A 19,301-nucleotide genomic window follows, 5' to 3' on the forward strand; every position below is an offset into this window, starting at 1 on the left:
AAAATTTATTATGGTAATCAAAAAAAGTTGCAAAAATGTATAGAAAAGCATTGTGGGTCAGGATTTGAAAATTTTCTATTTTTAGAGCTACTTATCGCTGTAATAAAAATCTCTGATTCCAGTAATTCCATCAATTCTGGTTAGTCAAGAAACCCTTATGTGGAAGCTGAATGTGCCTCTACATTGACCAAAAGTAATCTATGAAAAGCATCTGCACGACCCACGAGTATAAAGTCTTAAGACATTGTTGACAAATTGCGAAAAGGAATGCAATGTTTTGGCTGAAAGAAATTTTTGACAGGAAGCTCAGCAGGGGTCTAGGCTCCAATAAATAAGGATTTATTGACTTACATTAATCTTATGCCAGTTTTTGTTAATATTCTACTTTCAATGTGCATCTTTTGATAGAATTCTTTTAGGCCAGGGTGTGGGGTTGCTTCAGCCCCTTAAAGTCACTGCTGTACTATTGCTGTACCTGTATTGGTTAAATTAAGTGTATAGATATTGTGCTATTTGTGTATGGGCAAGGAAGATTCTGACCAGGAAAAAAATGTCCCAGAATCTAGCGTTGGCACATGGAAATCTTTTGACTAAGTTGGTGTCACAGCTGGTTTGAACATACATTTATTAGGAACACCACTGTGGTCCAAAACTTAAGTCAAAAGCCTAAAAAACATGAAATTTGAAGTTCTTACATAGTTCAGGTTGGGCATTTTAAACTGGAAGATATGCAAAAAATAAGTAAGAATATAATGAGAAATTAATTGAAATGTTTTTGTGCTATATCTATCGTTATCACCGGGTTTAAACAAACATAGTATGAAACATTAATCTCAAAGAATTTATATCCAGTCCCATGGTGTTAAAAAATGTCAGTTGAGTTTCTTTAAGATAAATATTTTTATGCAATATTACATTATTTCTGATAGTATACTCTGTAAATGTAAACCATATAAATTCCATAACCAATGTAAATTGAATGTGTTCATATCTATAATCTTTTTACTTTATTTTCAGGTTAACTAAAAGCAGAGTGCAAAGTTATTTCTTACGCAGTTGGTAAACAAAAGGGCATAAATATGTTCATACTGCAGTATATGGTTATAACAGTTTTATTTTCACTTTATTCTTGTGAAAATATCCATATTGGTGCAGTATTGAGCAGTAAAGATAACCAGTACCTGCTAAATGACTATGTGGAAAAGGCGTCTGCTAGAAAAACAAGCAAAGCTATAGATCTGACCTTCAATGCTTCATCCTTACTGATGGACAGTAACCCTGTTAGGTCTGCATTATCAATCTGTGATAATTTGATAACAAAGAGGGTGCATGTGATAATTGCAAGTCACCCACCATCTAGTGGGCAGTCTCCAATATCGGTGTCATATACATGCGGTTACTATGGCATTCCACTTATAGGCATCTATGCGAGAGATAGTGCCTTTTCAGACAAGGTATTATTTTAATATTTGAAATTTTAATAATCAAGTATTGAAAATGATTAGAATGAAATTGATTTCATTTGATCATATTTTATGATCTTTATCAATAATATCCGAGAAATACCCGAGAAATACTTAAGTGGATGTAAGTATTGAAGTGAAATTGGTATAATTAAGACACATGGGCTTTGGAGAATTATTGATCAGTGTAGCGTTTTACTTATATGAAGGATATATCTTTAAGTTGAAACCTTCAAAGTATTTTCACTTTACACATATGTATTTTTGGAAGGTAATTTGGGTATTAAAGTGTTAAAGTTCTGGAAAAGCCTGCTGCTTACAGCAATTGTCATACAATGTTATATGAAGCTGTAGTTTGTGTTGGGTTAACAAATTCTGTATGCATGATGTATGCATAATTGACATTCAGATCATTTGATTGGTACCCATGAGGCATGATCGTCATAATTAGATAATGTGTCATGTGTAAGACAAAGGTTCAAGGTCACAGTTATTACAGATACTGGATACAGAATTCCTTATATAGTACATATTATGTCAATAGTGGAAATATCCTGAAATATTGGATTTTTAGTAATGAAAATTCTTACTAAACTTTTGGTTTAATCATAGATTTTTTTTGTTATATTTAGTATGAAGTATGTATTTTGTGAAGAAATTATAACATGCACAGTTATTGTACTTCCATGATAATATATGAACTTCCTATTCTAACAACAATTTCAGAACGTACATCCAACTTTTATGAGGACAGTTCCCCCGTACTTTCATCAGGCATATGTATGGATAGATTTACTGGTTCACTATGACTGGAAACAAGTCATATTTATACACAGTATGGATGAGGAGGGTCGTTCAATACTCAGCAAATTCCAGGCACTCGCAGAAGAACAAGAAATTAAGGTACATAAATATCTAAACTTGTTTCTATTCAAACAAGGATAAAATTTTTTATCCTAACATTTCCCCCTCATCATAGGTATGGATAGTTTTATAACTTTCAACAATCGTCTTCTTCTCTGAAACCGCTGGACAGATTTACTTCAAATTTGGTCTGTAGCATCCTTGTGACAGTCACACTTGAATTTGCTCATGCCATTTCAATTGGCCCAGGGGTCAACAGAGCTTAAAAAGGAAAAACCTTTAAACATCTTCTTCTACAGAACTAATAGATGGATGATCACCAAACTTTGTCTGTAGCATTCTTGGGTAGTCTTTTATCAAGTTTGCTCATATTAATTTGATTGGCCCCTTTTAGGGGTCTCTAGGGCTAAAAATAGAAAAAACCTTTAGACATTTTCTTCTACAGAACTAATGGATGGATGATTACCAAACTTTGTCGGTATCATTCTTTGGTAGTCTTTTATCAAGTTTGCTCATATCAATTTGATTGGCCCCTTTTAGGGGCTGCTAAAGCTTAAAATAGAAATTACTTTAAACAGCTATATCTAGAGAACTAATTGATGGATGATCACCAAACTTTGTCTGTATCATTCTTGGGTAGTCTTTTATCAAATTTGCTCATATTAATTTGATTGGCCCCTTTTAGGGGTCTCTAGACCTAAAAATAGAAAATCATTTAGACATCTTCTTCTACAGAACCAATTGATGGATGATCACCAAACTTTGTCTGTAGCATTCTTAGGTAGTCTTTTATCAAATTTGCTCATATTAATTTGATAGGCCCCTTTTAGGGGTCAAGGGAGCTAAAAAAATGATATTAAACCTTTAGACAGCTTTTTCTACAGAACTTATTGATGGATGATCACCAAACTTTGTTATTAGCATTCTTATAGTAATCTCTTATAAAAATTGCTCATATTTATTTGATTGGCCCCTTTTAGGGACTGCTAAAGCTAAGATACCCCAGACCATGGCATTTCTTCAAATTATAGTTGAATGAAAGGGAAACAACTCATGCTGGAATTTCTTTCATACATGTGAATGACCTGCTGTTTGCTGATGAAATTATTTGAGGTCATGACCTCTTATGAAATAACTTAAGCACATTATACAAGATATATAAGAACTTAGTATCAAGCTTTATTTGTATTCATTCATATTCACTTAATTACATCACTACATGCAGTGTTTTCTCTAGAGAGCGTTTTCTGCGTTTATGACACAGTATTTTTGCATTTGATGCGGTAATATTATAGCCGTGTGTTTTCCGTGACGCATATTTTTGCGAGCGTCGTAGTATATATTTTTTTCTATAAATAGCATGAATTTCATCAGCTGATTGGTCACATGATTTATCTTAGACGCTTTAGGGATTATTACATGTTAAAAGCGCTCAGGCGCTTCAGATTGTGACGTCATTATCTGGGTAAATTCACAAATGTCTGCTTCGAAAAAAAGCAGCCAAGATTGACATTATTCTTCAATAAAGACAATGTTAACGTTGATGGAGCGACAGAATCTAGCGAAAACAACTTTGCGCCTATACCAAATAAGGTTTCCCAACCAAATCAATCGACAACTGAGAAATCCAACCAAAATGATAATGCTCCGAAGCGGTTTTTTCATAAGGAATTTTTGGTTATTAAAATGACTTGCACAGTTTGTATTACTGAAATAAACAAATCATTCACATCAGGATGCACAAACTTTAGAGTTTTTAAGTACCGTATGGTACTGGTTACGGGAGTTGACGGAAAATCGGAACTAGTGTGTTACGCTTGACAGACGCTACCAAAGCTCCATAATTTTACCGATTGGGAACATATTTGCCCTCAAATAAAAAGTTGGTTGTCCCATACTGTAAACACCTTACATATTTTGCATCTAACATTTTGTGTATTCATTTACAAAAGTTATCAAGAAAAAATGTTCCACCAAAATTAACCCTGCTATAGTGGTCATTTATCAGGTCTAGTATTTCATGATATTTATGGACTGTCCGTAAATTTATAGATAGTCTGGGACATTATCTTATATCCCAGGGATAGTCTTTTTTCAATCTCTATATTCAATGTGAAATTTGCTGTTTTTAATTTTACACTAAAATCCGCAGCTTCTGACTAGTTTTTTTATTGATTGTTTATATTTACAAAGGTAATCTGGTGAGTTTCATCTTTGTATGATGATTTTGAAATATTTAATAAAAGTGAAAATTGAAAGTCATATTGTTTTGAATCTCACCATACTGTTACATTTAATCATATACATGTAGTATGTAACCTTATTAATTTTAACCTGTGGTTTTGAATTTTAATGCAGTTTCTACTATTTTCTTACTTAATGTCTGTAAATTTACAGATACAAAAATCTGTAAAATTATGGCTCGTCCAAAAATTTACAGACTGTCTGTAAATATCATGAAATCCTAGACCTGTTTATTCTGCATTATCTTATTCTACATAGTCTCATGGAAACACACTTGCAACATAGATATTTCTAACAAAGCCTCCAAAATATTAGGGCAAAATATTTCAATTATTTAAATTAGAAGGGCAAGTAAAAGTTGAACTGCAGTCTGTGCGAAAGTCTGTCGGTCCTCGACTCCTCGGACCTCGCCAACTAAAAATAAGGAGGACCGAGATAAATTTTGATACAGTCAGTCCTCATGTCCGAATAAAATTTCAGCCAGTTTGAAATAATTTTTGGCCTAAAATATGTAAAACTTCCAAGATGACCTTTTTTTCCATTTTTGCTTGTATTCACAGACCCAGATAACCAAAATCACCACAAGATACAACCAGTTTTTGCTAAGTAATGTAAGCCACCATCTTGTCTTGGATGATTTCCTTACTAAAAAATATTTTTTCTCCAACCTATGTACCTTTCAGAGTCCGGGGCGGGAAAAATCATCAGGGCCGGAAATAAATCTAAGTATCCCAGTCCTTGTGGCTAAAATTTTTTTTTGACTGTCGCATTGACTGAGCTGGACTGGTCTTTCAGCAAGTTCTTTGAAAAATAACACTGAAAAACAGTTGTTTCTGGTGAGCGACTCGGGGCCATCATGGCCCTCTTGTTTACTTATTAGGATTTTTATAAAAAATTTACAGGACTAGTTAAATATAACATGGTCTCCAGTTTGCAATCTAACTGCTTTCCAATTTGATATTTTACCCAAATTCTTGTTTTGTCTTTTTTAGCCGATTAAAAATTTTAATCTAAAATCCATATACAATGTTTACTGTTATAGTGAAATTTGGTATTTCAGTTTTGCTATAAATGACTTCTAAGGGTAAACTTTGGTAGGGCAGGGCAACAGAAGTTTGAGCAGACCTGTAGTTTAGTTGATTTCATTGCACACTTTATAATGTAGTAACTGTTTAATATTCATTACTATACATGAACCAAGATAAGAGAGTATTTTAGAGAATTTAATATGCGTATTGTAAAAAATGATGATAGCTGGTGTTTGTTACCAAGTGAAATTGTAAATTTCAGATAGAGAAGAGTGTGAAATTTTCTGTCGGTTCCACCAATTTCACAGACCTGTTAAAAGAGCTTCCACAGCAACAGTCCCGGGTGATACTACTGTCTGCAGGGTATGTTTTGAATGGCCCTTCCTAATTTCCTGTATAAGTCAGTGTTTATTTTGTACTGAAAAAAATCTAAAGAGTTATCAATACTCTCAAATCCTTGCTGAGTACATGTATAACATCTCTATAAAGCCATTAAATAAGAAAATTGTCATTTACATGTATGTTTTAGTTTGATTTTCACATTTTAAAAGGGAATTTTGAAGGGAAATTTTGAAATTCAATTTGAAGTTTTGACAGTTTGGATAATGCATGTTTTGATTTCAATGAAAATTGGCAAAATACCTGTATTTGGCCTCTATTTTCATAATGACATGATGGAAAAGGCCTCTATTTGTGAAGTTGGGAAAATGCCTATATTTAGCCTCAATGTTATGGCAATTTGAAAAAGATCTATATTTTACCTTTATTTTTTGAAAGTTTGGAAAAGGCCTATATTTTGCCTCTGTTATATGCCCGAAAATGTCACTGTTGATAAATGAAAGACTTTAACAAGTGCTTGAGACATACTGTTCTTCTGTTGATTGAGTTTAATTCATTTGCAGTTGAATATTACAAATTAAGTCAATGATTCAGTCGTTTTAATACCAAAACACGCATTGTCCAGTTTCACAATATTAATTGTTATACCCTAAATAATCCTGAATTACCTAATACCAATGATTTATTCACAGAAAGGAAGATGCTGAAAATATCTACCGTGATGCAAGCGAGCTCGATTTGACGACAGAGACTGACTTTGTTTGGCTTGTGACAGAAGAAGCTTTACTAGCCATCAATGTACCAGTAGGTAGGTGTGTTTAATAGAGTCTGATTGGCAGATGTCTTTTCTTTGTACATTTGATGATGCTTTATCTCGGCTATTTTTAGATATATAATAGTAAATACATGAAAATAGTTATTTTTATGCCACCGCAGCATCTGCGATGCGGTAGCATATAGCGATTCACCTGTGTGTATGTGTGTGTGTTTGTGTGTGTGTTATATAGATTATATAGTGAACTTAAAAAATCTTCTTGTGAAAAACCACTAGTCCAATTTCAATCAAACTTGGCAGGATTGTTCTTTTGGTGAAGGGCTTCCAAAGTTGCTCAAAGAATTTCATTCCATGCAGAAATCTGGTTGCCATGGCAACCAAAAGGAATTATAAGAATAAATTTAAGAAATCTTCTTGTAAAGACCCAAAAGGCCTAGAGCTTAGATATTTTGCATAAGGTATTATCTGGTAGACCCTTACCAAGGTTGTTCAAATTATAGCCCTGGGGTCAAAATCGGCCCCGCCCCGGGTCATTGATTTTCGCTATATGTACATATAGTAAAAACTTAAAACACCTTCTTGTAAAGACCCAAAAGGCTTAGAGCTTAGATATTTTGCATAAGGCATTGTCTGGTAGACCTCTACCCAGATTGTTCAAATTATAGCCCTGGGGTCAAAATCGGCCCGCCCCATGGGTCATTGGTTTTCCTTCTATGTATATAGTAAAAACTTTAAAAAAATTCTTCTAGCAATTGACAATTTAAATGCTAAAGGTTAGATATTTTGCATGAAACATTGTGTTGTAAAACTCTAGCAAGATTGTTTAAATTATAGCCCTGGGGTCAAAATTTTCCCCGCCCTGGGGGTCATTGATTTCAATATAATTATACATATAGTAAAAAATAAAAAAATCTTATTGTCTGAAGATACAAGGCTTAGAGCTTTAATATTTGTTAAATAATATCATCTAAAGGTACTCTACCAAAGTTGTTCAATTTTGCCTCTTGTGTCAAAATTAGCCCCGCCCGTGGGAGCCATAGGTTTATCCTATATGTATATAGTTAAAACTTAAAAAATCATCTTCTCTAAATTTACAAAGGATAAAGTTAAGATATTTTGCATGAAACATTGTGTAGTGAACCTCTAGCAAGATTGTTCAAATTATAGCATTGGGGTCAAAATTGGTTCAGCCCCGGGGTCATTGATTTTCATTATGTACATATAGTGAAAAAAAAAAATTTTTGTCTGAAGGTTCAAGGCATAGAGCTTTGATGTTTGATATATATCATCTATAGGTCCTCTACCAAAGTTGTTCAAATGTCAAAAATTGGCCCTGCCCGGGGGCAGTGATTCTCATTATGTACACATAGTAAAAACAGAAAATAAAACAAATGTTTTCTGAATGGGAGAAAGCTATAGCTTAGATATTTGACTTGAAATGTTGTTTGGTGGACCTGTATCAAGATTGTTATTAAACCCTTGGGTCAAAATTATGCCTTGCCAAGGGGACAGTGACCTACTTTCTTGTCCTTTGATGTACAGCAATGACATTTTGACCATGTGCACAGTTTTAGTTGTAAAATTGAACTTTGACCTAGATTTTGATGATGTGACCTACTTTCTTGTCCTTTGATGTACAGCTATGAAATTTGAACCATGCGGTGGCATAGCATTTTTCTCAAATGCAATCTTGTTAGATTTGCAAGCCTTGTCAGATTCCACCTGTGAGAAAGCTATCCAGCTAACTTACGGAAACATGGATGGTTCTACACAGGCCCATTTTTTTGTGCCTGAAAAAATTTACAGAGGGGCACTTGAGGTTATCCTCCACCAGTAAAGCTGGAAAAAACCTGATTTAATCTGTTATGTGTTGGTGCAATGTAAAACCAAACAAACAAAAAAATGGCTCATTAGATTCACTGTTCATGATCATTTGTAAAGTTTTTCTTACCCAGGGATTGAACCAGTGCACCCCCCTCTAGATTACATATCCCATGCTCTCCCTATTGAGCTAAGCTGGCGAACGGACATACATTCCACAGGGTTAAGATGAATTACTATATTACTATATATATTGTGATATTACAGGTGTGATTGGATTACAACTGATAAATGGGTCTAATGAGGCAGCCCATCTAGAAGACAGTGTTAGCCTGATTGCTGATACAGTCACTGAACTGTTCCTAGGTGGTAACTTAACACTAACAGAGACACCAAGAAACTGTAGTAGACAAGTCGCCGCTGAGGATGAAAGATGGGAACAGGGCGTTAATTTACTTGAGTAAGATTTTAAAAATTTTTTACAAACTTTAGCTATCTAACAGCAGCTACAAACTTAAGCTAACTGACAGCAGCTAAAGATTTTATATAAGAGCTTAATTTGGCTGTCTATTTATGTGAATTTTCCTGGCAATATGAAGTTTCTAAAAGAGCAAGCCAGCAAATATTAGCATATTTATTATTTTCCTATAAATATACATAAATTGTATTATAATTTTACAATTTTTGCAATATTTTGAATTATTTTGGAAATACTTGTCATTGATTTTTCACCTTTCACCAAATATTCTTTTAAGTTTGTATTATCATTCATCTAATATTTTTGGTATATATTTAATTAGGAGTATAAAGAGACAGAATATAGATGGACAGACTGGGCGTTTAAGTTTTAATGAGGAAGGTGATAGACTGAACCCCATGTACTGGATCAAGAATGTCCATCCTGCAGGAACCGTTGTTGTAGGTTACCATGGTAACAGACAAGGCACAGAGGAAAAAAAGTTATCCTTTGGCAACACACCGATTGAGTGGCCATCTGGTGATACAAAGAAACCTAAAGGAATCAAAATTTCAACACATTTAAGAGTAAGTTTATGCATGAAATGGATATTACATTAATAGAAAATGAAAGAAAAACACATCAGAATGGTATAAAATTCTGGTAAAATGAGGTATTATATAAGTTTTGATTTTTTTTGCCAGTGGTATTTTAGAGCATCTGGACATCTGTAGTCCTGCCTACTTTTTCTGATTTTGATAACATTTTATAATAAAAATTGTACAACAATTTAAAGGATCTTCACTGAGGTACAGAATATACTCAGAATAAAAATGAATTCGATATTTAGAGTGATTCTTAGCCAAATTTCAGCTAAAAACATTTAAATGCTTTCATTTTTATGTCATTTAGCACAGTAAAAATGATAATACACAGTGAGAGATTGATCTGTCTGAAATTTTGAATATAAATCTACAGGGAATGGTATAAATATTTAAAAAAAAAAGTATTTCCAAATTTGTCATGTCATAGACGTCAGTGGAGTCCCTTTAATGGAGATTTTTGACATGAAATATTTCATTTGATGTAGGTCTATCCCAATATATTTTGTGCAAAATTTTAGATAATTGGGTTGCCTATCTTTCTATTTTAAGTGCCCCAGTTGATCTCTGTAAGTTATTCAAATTTAATGTTTTTAGGCTTTTTGAGCTTCAAGTTCAGTTCCTTTAATATTTTATGTTGCCTAAAAAATGCGGTCATGCCAAGGTATCTCTTGATCATCTTGTATTTGATGTTAATGATATTATATTTCTTTATGATGTTGTAAGTATTATCCCTTAAACTGCTATAACGGATCTGTCCAGCCTTGAATTTGAAACAGTCCATTGAAAGTTCAAGGGATTTCAGTATCAAAATACAAAAAATGATCTACCAACAGTATAGAGCCTGGTCAGACTGCCTGGATGTGCAGGCTGGCCTGGCTCTATACTGGTGGCAAAGTCTGATCACTTGGTTCCAGCAGGTTAAGGGTAATTATGTTGCTGTCTGTCTGTCTGTCCCAGGTTATCACTATAGAAGCCAAGCCGTTTGTGTATCAGGAGCCAATCGTGAATGGCGACATGAGGAAGTGTAATCAGGAGGAAGGGATATTGTGTAAACATTACAACACTACAACACGTAAGTCTATATATAGCCAGCGCTGGTATTTTATTTGAGAAAATTTATAGCTAGTTTTGGCAATCACTTTAACCCTTTACCATCCTATATATTTTAAATGGACTAGGACCATATTTCAGTGTGGACAAACCCATTGATCATGTTTAGTGCAAATTTTAAAATAAGTTCTCCCATAATAAGTTCTCCCATAATAAGTTCCCCCAGAATAAGTTCTCCCAAAATAGCCACACCGCGTCTGTGGTCAAGGGGTTACAGTCGATGACTTCTAATCCAGTTACCTCTCTGGCTAGGGTTCAATCCCTGGGAGATGCTTTTGTAGTTTAGCGCGGAGGAAGGTAGTCTAGTACTAGTGTAACTCTCCAGGAATGATGGTTAGGAAACTACCCGCCTATTTGACTGAAATACTGTTGGGAAAAGGTGTAAAATGAAATAAGCAAACAAATCCCAGAATAGCCAGTAATGCAGACCCTGATCAGATGGCACTGACATTCTGGGTAATCCTGGTCTGCATGTGCCACATGGGTTGCATATGTTTTTGCCCAGCAGGCTAACAGATCATCCGATTTAGAGTCTGTATAGGAAAGATATTGAGATATAGCTCTTGCCACACAAAACATTTTTTTATCTCAATAATACAGATGATGTTTACACATCTGTAAAAGATGCGATTATAACATTTGTTAGAGATATAGGTGCTAAATTCATTTTAAAATGACTTTTCATATAATTTTTTTTGTCTGGATAAATATTGTATTGTGTAATTGCCAAATAATCTGTTTCTTTTTCTTTGTTATGTGTAGAGATTGAAACAGAACATTGTTGCTATGGATACTGTATGAAGATGCTTCAGATGTTAGCAGCTAAAGTCAACTTTACATATGACCTGTACCTTAGTTCAAATGATTCATTCGGATCCTTTAAAAGGGTAAGGCATGTCTTTTTTTCCCCAAATTTTTTATCAGTGACTTTCAGACCATCCATCTGATAGTGGTGTATCATATATGGATGTTAATTTCTGCATGCATATATGATGGGAGGTTATTGGAAGAAAAGTTTTTCTAAAATTTTCACAACCATGCACAGGGGGAGGTAGGGCATATTTCCCCCTTTAAAACCCCTAAATTTGTTTTTTTGTATATGTGGCTAAGTGCATAAGGTCACTGCCTTCTAATCCCATAACACTCATCACTTTAGGTTCATATAATCTTGCCATGATCTTTGGATTCTTTCAATTGGATAAGTTATCAATTAAGAGTATAGAAGGGTAATGCTCAACTCAGATTCCTGTTTGTGCCAGAAATAATGAATAGGGCTGCACATGACATCTTTCTACAACTTTATAGCTGGATATTTACAGCATTGGAGTGAGTTAAGTCTTATCAACTCATTATCACATACTGGTTGTCTTAAATGTTCGTGTCCATTTTTCAATCTGGACTAAACATCATTTTTAGTGACTATGTAAAAAATATGTACTGACTGAATAGCTAACAATGCAGACCATGATTAGACTGCCTACTTACCTTGGTTCACACAAGTCACTTGTCCAGTAGGCTAAATGTTAAAAAAGAACAAAAAAGAAACAAGTATAATGATAAATAAAAATTTTGATATTCTTAGATACAGTCGACTCCACTTATAACAAACTGCCTAATAACGAATTATCGTTAATAGCAAACTAACTCTCCGACATTCCTGGCCGATTCATTCTTTGTTTTATATCAAATCACATCCCTTTATAAGTACTCACTTTAAATGAATTTTTGGTTAATATAACGAACCATTTTTTTCAAGTCCCAAACAGAGAAAAACATGTAAATTTCCTCAGTTAAAACAAACTATTATAATTGAAATATCGGGATGCACTCGATTAAGATCAGTACATGAATTTCGCTATCTGATAATTATTCAATCAAGTGATTGCACAGGTAAGTTATGGCTTCAGGGAATAAAGATTTTGATTAAAAGTTCTCACAACATAATTTCCTACTTGTTACGGAAAATTTGTATTCCACACCTTCAGCTGATAAATTGCTGTAAATACCCGATATTTATCAACTAATCGATTTTTGTTTGCAATATTAACCAAACAATAACAAACAAATAGCACAAGAATACAAATGGTAAGCACTTTATAGACAAGTACTACATGTCTAAATACATGTACCATGTACATAAAATATTTTTCAATAAAATGCCTGCATTTAATTACCGCTGTCGTAAAATACCGATTACACAGGTAACCAGTAACAGGTATGGATTTTTCACGGCAAATTTACCCGTTTCGCTTTTCTCGAAATTTGGATATAACAAACGATATTTAAATGTCCCATTGAGTTTGTTATAAGCGGAGTCAACTGTATATCTTATACAAAACATACCTGAATATTTGAAAGTTTTGTTATATTAATACACAATTATGTTACAGGTAAATAATGGAACAAAGAAAGAATGGACAGGTATGGTTGGTGAACTGGTCAATGAGCAAGCTGATCTGGTTGTTGCCCCACTTACTATCAACCCTGAGAGGGCCCAAGCTATAGACTTCTCTAAACCATTCAAATATCAAGGTCTTACTATTCTTGTGAAAAAGGTAAACCAATATACTCAATGTTTCCAAGTTTAATTTGTACTGAATCCTCTGGCCCATATAAATCATTTGTACAGCATATAATAACAGCATATGAAAGTTGACAAGAAGATGAAATACATGTCAAACATACATGTATAATTATAATACAGTTGTTATACAGATGAAATTACTTTTGCTTATAGTTGTGAATAATTAAATTTTTGACTGATTAATGAAATTGCATCTAACATTATCTAAATGATATTTATACATTGCAATCTTGAACAATGTCTCTGTATCTTGACAGAAGTTTTAATATTTCTATAATATTTTTATTTTTTTCTCTCCAATATATTTGGTATGTATTTGATTCAGTCAAGGGTTTTCAATGTTGACTCAGTTAAGTGGTTATGACTTAAATCACTCCTCTCATTACCTCTGTAGGTTTGAATCTTGATGAAGTTATCTGGCTACATGTAGCTTAAGAAAAGGTCAGTGGTTCTTCTGAAGTGCATCAGAGTGATTATTTGTTGTTTGAATGTTGGTATATGACCATTATTGTATCAATATAGCATAAAAAATAGCCTTTATATAAATTGACTGTATTTTGAAAGCATAAAAATCATGCTTAAAATTGAATGATGGCTTAAAATAGTTTATTAAGTAGATTATAGATTTCAAAGTCTGATTTAAGACATTTGCTTTAGGAATTTTGATTCAAGTTTATGTGCTACTTCAGATATGGTTTATACAGAACTTAATTTTATTTTGATAATGTATGAATCTTAAAGCTTATGGACACACCCTGAATCCTTTCCTGGAACCAATAGGTACTGAGCAATGAGTGTTAAGTTTCTTGCTCAAGGAAACAACAGCTTGCCCCTGACAGGGTTTGAACCCACACAGACAGCGATTCTTAGATTACTGTTCTTACGCGTTAACCAAATTCAAAGTCTAAAATAGTGTTTTTAAGACAGGGTTTTGTTTTGAAATATTGTCACAAATTGCTTACATTACATAATTGATACCAGTGGAAAAATACTCTTTGCTAATGAAGTTAATTGAACATGCTGTATAAATTTCTTCTCGCAGGAACAAAAAGATTCCAGCTTGGCATCCTTCTTACAACCATTCCAGGATACTTTGTGGATTCTAGTTGGTCTGTCAGTGCATGTAATTGCTCTAGTGTTATACCTACTGGACAGGTTTAGTCCATTTGGTCGCTTCAAGCTCGCCAAGAATGATGACACAGAAGAAGATGCCCTTAATCTATCCAGCGCTATGTGGTTTGCCTGGGGTGTACTTCTCAACAGTGGTATAGGAGAAGGTATGTTAAGTTTTAACCCTTATAGTATTAATATTAGTATAAGCTGCTAATAATAACTTTCCCATGACACTGGTATAGAGGCAAATCAGCTTGTGCAGTTTTACCTGATGCCATTACTGTTGGCTGTTTCCTTTATTACTTTTTTACTGAAATGTCTTTAACTAGAAGTCGGTTTGTCCAAATTTTATCCTTAATGTGCAGAAATTCTAAAATAGACTTGTCTAGTGACCATTTTGGAACTGTCCATTATCAGTTTTTGGGCATATCAAGATGAAAAGTTTGTCAACAAAAAGTAAATAGCCATGTCAGACTGCACACCAGGTATAGGTCAGACTGTACAGGTGTGCAGGCTCACAAAGGTTAATCACTTGGTATTAGCAGGTTAAGAATTAATTAAGTAGCTTCCATTAAAAAACAAACAAAAAAAAACAACAAAAAACACAAAAAAACAACAGCACAGTAAATGTATCAGTTTTAAGTCTTATAACCAGTTCTTTTGTTAGGAAAAATAAACTTTCCATTATTTCTCTGTATAAGTTGTCTACCTTTTACTACAGATGCTGAAAGTTTGGTGATGCAATTGCTTATAGAGATTGATACGATAATTTTCAACAGCACTAGAATACATTTCAAATGGAGAAATTAATAACTACAATTAACAAATTATATACTACAATTAACTGAAATTCCAGTTTAAAACCTCCTGTAATAGATCTATGTCAATTTGCAATAAAAAGTTGGTATTATATGTTATGTACGAAAGAACCAATTTCATTAGTACCATTTATCATTTATACTAATACAGATTACTGCTTAAGTAGGCAATACTCCATGGTTTAGAAGTGTTTCCCGATACTTATCTCTTTAACTATAAAAGTACAGTTGACTCTCAATAAGTCAAAATCGCTTTACTCAAAATTCCGCCTTAGTCGAATAATTTCTAAAGTCCCGTCAAATGTCCTTCTTTATATTTGTATTTTAACTCCGCTTAGGTCAAATTTTGACTTACCGAGACTCCTGTTTAGTCGAAAAGAAAATTTGGTCCCGTCAATTAAAGTCCACATATTTTCATCTCAATTAGTCGAAGTGTGAAAACAGCCGACTGATCAAAGGTTGGCGACATCAAGGTGAGATGTTGTCACTTGTGATTTACACGTTTCATAGTAATTTTAATTGCCGGTCATCATGTATTATTAACACGTCGTAAAAGTGTCTTTAATCCGTTTCACGACTTAATTGGTTTTAACAGTTAGATAACTAAATTAAAATTTAATTACATTTCTTTAAAAAAGTTTACTCGTGCCAGTCTGACGGGTGTTAGTCAAATTACAGTTTAGTCAAATAACAGCCTAGGTATTGATGTGTATTATCAACGTAAATGATATTTGTATAATTAATGTTCCGTCATATTGCATACATTAATTTGTACTTCCGATTCACGATAGTTGCTAATTTCGTTTTCGTCCGATGATCAATTAAATCAAATATAATTGTGTGTTTATGTTTCACTATTAATATACATGTATTAAATTTTGAATGATATATTTTTGTTCATTTATAATTTGTAGTTGAAAGTGATTTACCGTCATTTCAATGGTTAAATATTGCAGCATTGCCGCTAACAACAATAAGAAACCTACTTCTTTGCACATTCAATCAGGTACATGTATATACATATACGAAGTCAACGTAATGGCGGTAGTTCCACGTTACTCGAATTCCGTTTCTCTCGAAGTAAAATACCTAGTCCCTTGGATTTCGAGTTACCGAGAGTCAACTGTATATATTTTGTTGTAAGACATTCCAAGTTTAAGTCAATTTGGCACTTTTCCAAACTTTTTATAAGAGAAATGCCAATTTTTGCCTTCTGGTACTACTGTAAAATCATTATTATTCGTGGGGCACGAATTTTCGTGGTTTTCGTGGGTAGGTCAATCCACGAATTTAAGATCCGACGAACATTTATCCCAACTAACCGGCGAACATTTATCTCAACAAATACTTCTTACCCTGTCTCTGTTCTGTATATTACAAACATGCGTCGGCTCTTTTCCGGTCGATATTTCGTGAAATGGATGTAAATACAGACAGATAATCAGGTTAGTGACAAATTAAATCCGTTTGCAATATTTAAGAAACTTGAAAGAAAACTCGATTATATGTCCTCAATTTACTGTCACAAAATATAATGTCACATCTACACACTTGATCGTTGTACACATAGTCTACTAGGACTTGATTGTGTTAACAAAAATACTTGACATAATCGAGTAAATATGGGAACCCAGACAATGCAATAATTAGCGCTATTAAAAAATTGTCAGTTTGCTTTTATTAATTTAAAAAGGTCTTTGATATTATTGTCGTAAGTACACAAAATTATAAAAAAATACGATCGCTAAAACAGATTTATTGTACATTCTTTTGTCATTTTTAAATGATCCAGTTTAAATGATTTTTTATCTGTATTTGTGCGAATGCTATTCCGTAAACATCAAAGACGCCACCGTCTTTTACAAGATCCACACATACTCGTGTTATTTACAGAGATTAATTTATATGCATGTAAATTTACACAGTCGCTGTGACGTTGCGTGTAGTTACTGTCAAATATGTTATGACCATTTCAGGGTGTAAACTTTTAAACTCGCTGGTTAAAACCTGTCAGGTGTCGTATAAATTATGCAATGTTTACATCGGCGAATTACAGGGGCAGTGTGTCCAATGGAGGTGCATATCGTGTCACATAAATGTGTTAATTGCAGTCAATTATCGGCAGTAACTGTGCTACATGTATATTAGAGTTATTGCCAGAGGCAAGGATTAAATTTATTGACAAGCACTGTGTAACAAGTAAAGATGTGTACTGTACATGTTTAAGTAAAGATATTCGGCGATTAAGTTTTAAGATTACTTTGCATTAGGTTACTGAATTTTATTTTTAACAGGAAAACGAAAATCTACGAATTTATGAACCCACGAAAATGCCTGTTTTGATAAAACCACGAAATTTCATGCCCACGAATATAAGTGAATTCGCAGTATTTACTTTCCAGTCAGGAAAATCATCACTTCAGGACATGCCTATTATAGCTTCATATTTATTAAAGAAACTTACGCTACTCTTATGCCATAGTTTATTTTCTTTTTCCCAGGCTATCTTAATAGCATTCTCACATGAAACTGTTCTGTAGTCTATTGATTTAATAACAGGCCTGAAATTTTTCGTTACTTTGATAGCATTTATACATTTGTATCTCATAGACCCCTTGTACAATGTACAGCCAGACAAAACAATTTGACAAGTAGCTTCTTTGTACTGTGTCTGTTAAATTATAGATATATTGTAGACATACCACTTGTAAACAGACAAGATGAATGTTACAATCAATTATGGGTGATATATTATTTAGCACTTGAGACAGACAGTGAAATACTGAACATTGTATAGGACATAATGCTTACGTTTGTTTAAGCAAGGATACACTTTATCTCTTCTTAACACTTAACATGCTGAATTTCCTAAATGGCCTAGCATATATATTTGGAACTATTATCAATATTGAGGAAATCAATATGATATATTTTAAATAAGTATCCAAATAGTATAGGACTTCAATACTGGTGGGACTGCATGTATACGCAGGTAGGCCAGGCTTTATACTGGCGACAAAGGCATATTATACTTGGTTCCAGTAGGTTGAAGAATGATTATATAACATCACCTAAAGTGTAGGGCTTTAATATGTTCATATGGCAAGGGGTGTAGTGGTCAAGGTCACTGATTTGAAACCACTTGCTCCTTACCGCTGTGGATTTGAATCCCATCAGGGACCTCAGTTTCTTTCATGTGAGGAAGCTATCCTTTTAGCTTATGGAGTGATGGTTGTTCTAATAAGGTGCCAGCTTGTGCCTGAAATAATGCACAGAGGGGCATTGTGAGGCCATCCTCCACCAGTAACGTTTGGAAGTTTCCATATGTCCTTTACAGTGATGGTGTGACTTTAAATCTAACCCAACAATAAAAAAGGGAATTAAAACATTGTATTGAGGGAAAGTTTACCATTTTAGGGATAGTCTTTTATATGATTCATAATTAAATCAGTTAAAGCTGTGTTATACATACGTTCCAAGTTTTCATCATAGGTTCTAAATATTTTCAAGGAATGCATAGTTTAAAATGAATTGAGCATTTATTACAAGTAATTTGGTTTATACAGAGTTTATTTTAGTTTCATTGTGTAGGAAGCTATAAGCTTAAAGACACACTGTCAAATCTGTTCCTGGAACCAACCAGTATTGAGGAATTAATGTAAAGTTTCTTGCACAAGGAAACATCGACTTAACCTAATGAGGTTTAAACCTATGCGGCTAACCATTAATTTGTTTCATATTATTTACAGTAAAAAAAACTTTACATTCATTGTTCAGGAATATATTCGAGAAGGCTCCTGTAAGCTTATAGATTCCTACTTATAAATAAATTCTGTATAATTGATTTAAAGCAAAAAAACAAGCAATATACTGTTATGGTAATATTTAAAAAAAAAAAATTTATTATGTAAAAAATTGTTTGCTTATGTTTTGTATACCTTTAAGTGCGGCTGATATTTTGCTAGATAAAAAATCCAATTATGAATATGTTATATAAGGTAAATAGTAATTACTGACATTAATTTTCAAATTTTAAACTTGTTTCCACACTTTTATGTACTAGAGATATTACCAATTAAA

At 33.4% G+C, this 19,301-nt stretch overlaps 1 protein-coding gene across 2 annotated transcripts in view; it reads left to right on the forward strand.

Annotated features, from left to right (window-relative positions):
* The first annotated feature begins 1,019 nt into the window (after positions 1–1,019).
* LOC132745718 (glutamate [NMDA] receptor subunit 1-like) overlaps positions 1,020–19,301 on the forward strand; it is a 42,452-nt gene continuing 24,170 nt past the window's right edge. For both annotated transcript variants that reach the window (XM_060734679.1, XM_060734680.1), the window contains exons 1-10: positions 1,020–1,454; positions 2,190–2,366; positions 5,862–5,962; positions 6,631–6,746; positions 8,802–8,994; positions 9,335–9,578; positions 10,554–10,668; positions 11,469–11,593; positions 13,097–13,261; positions 14,333–14,567. In XM_060734679.1, the coding sequence (XP_060590662.1) occupies positions 1,080–1,454; positions 2,190–2,366; positions 5,862–5,962; positions 6,631–6,746; positions 8,802–8,994; positions 9,335–9,578; positions 10,554–10,668; positions 11,469–11,593; positions 13,097–13,261; positions 14,333–14,567 (1,846 nt within the window). In that variant the 5' untranslated portion in view covers positions 1,020–1,079. The remainder of the gene's footprint in view (positions 1,455–2,189; positions 2,367–5,861; positions 5,963–6,630; positions 6,747–8,801; positions 8,995–9,334; positions 9,579–10,553; positions 10,669–11,468; positions 11,594–13,096; positions 13,262–14,332; positions 14,568–19,301) is intronic.

The sequence above is a fragment of the Ruditapes philippinarum genome, unplaced genomic scaffold (genome assembly GCF_026571515.1).
Source record: "Ruditapes philippinarum isolate M1 unplaced genomic scaffold, ASM2657151v2 ctg1107_1_1_1_1, whole genome shotgun sequence".
NCBI lineage: Eukaryota > Metazoa > Mollusca > Bivalvia > Venerida > Veneridae > Ruditapes > Ruditapes philippinarum.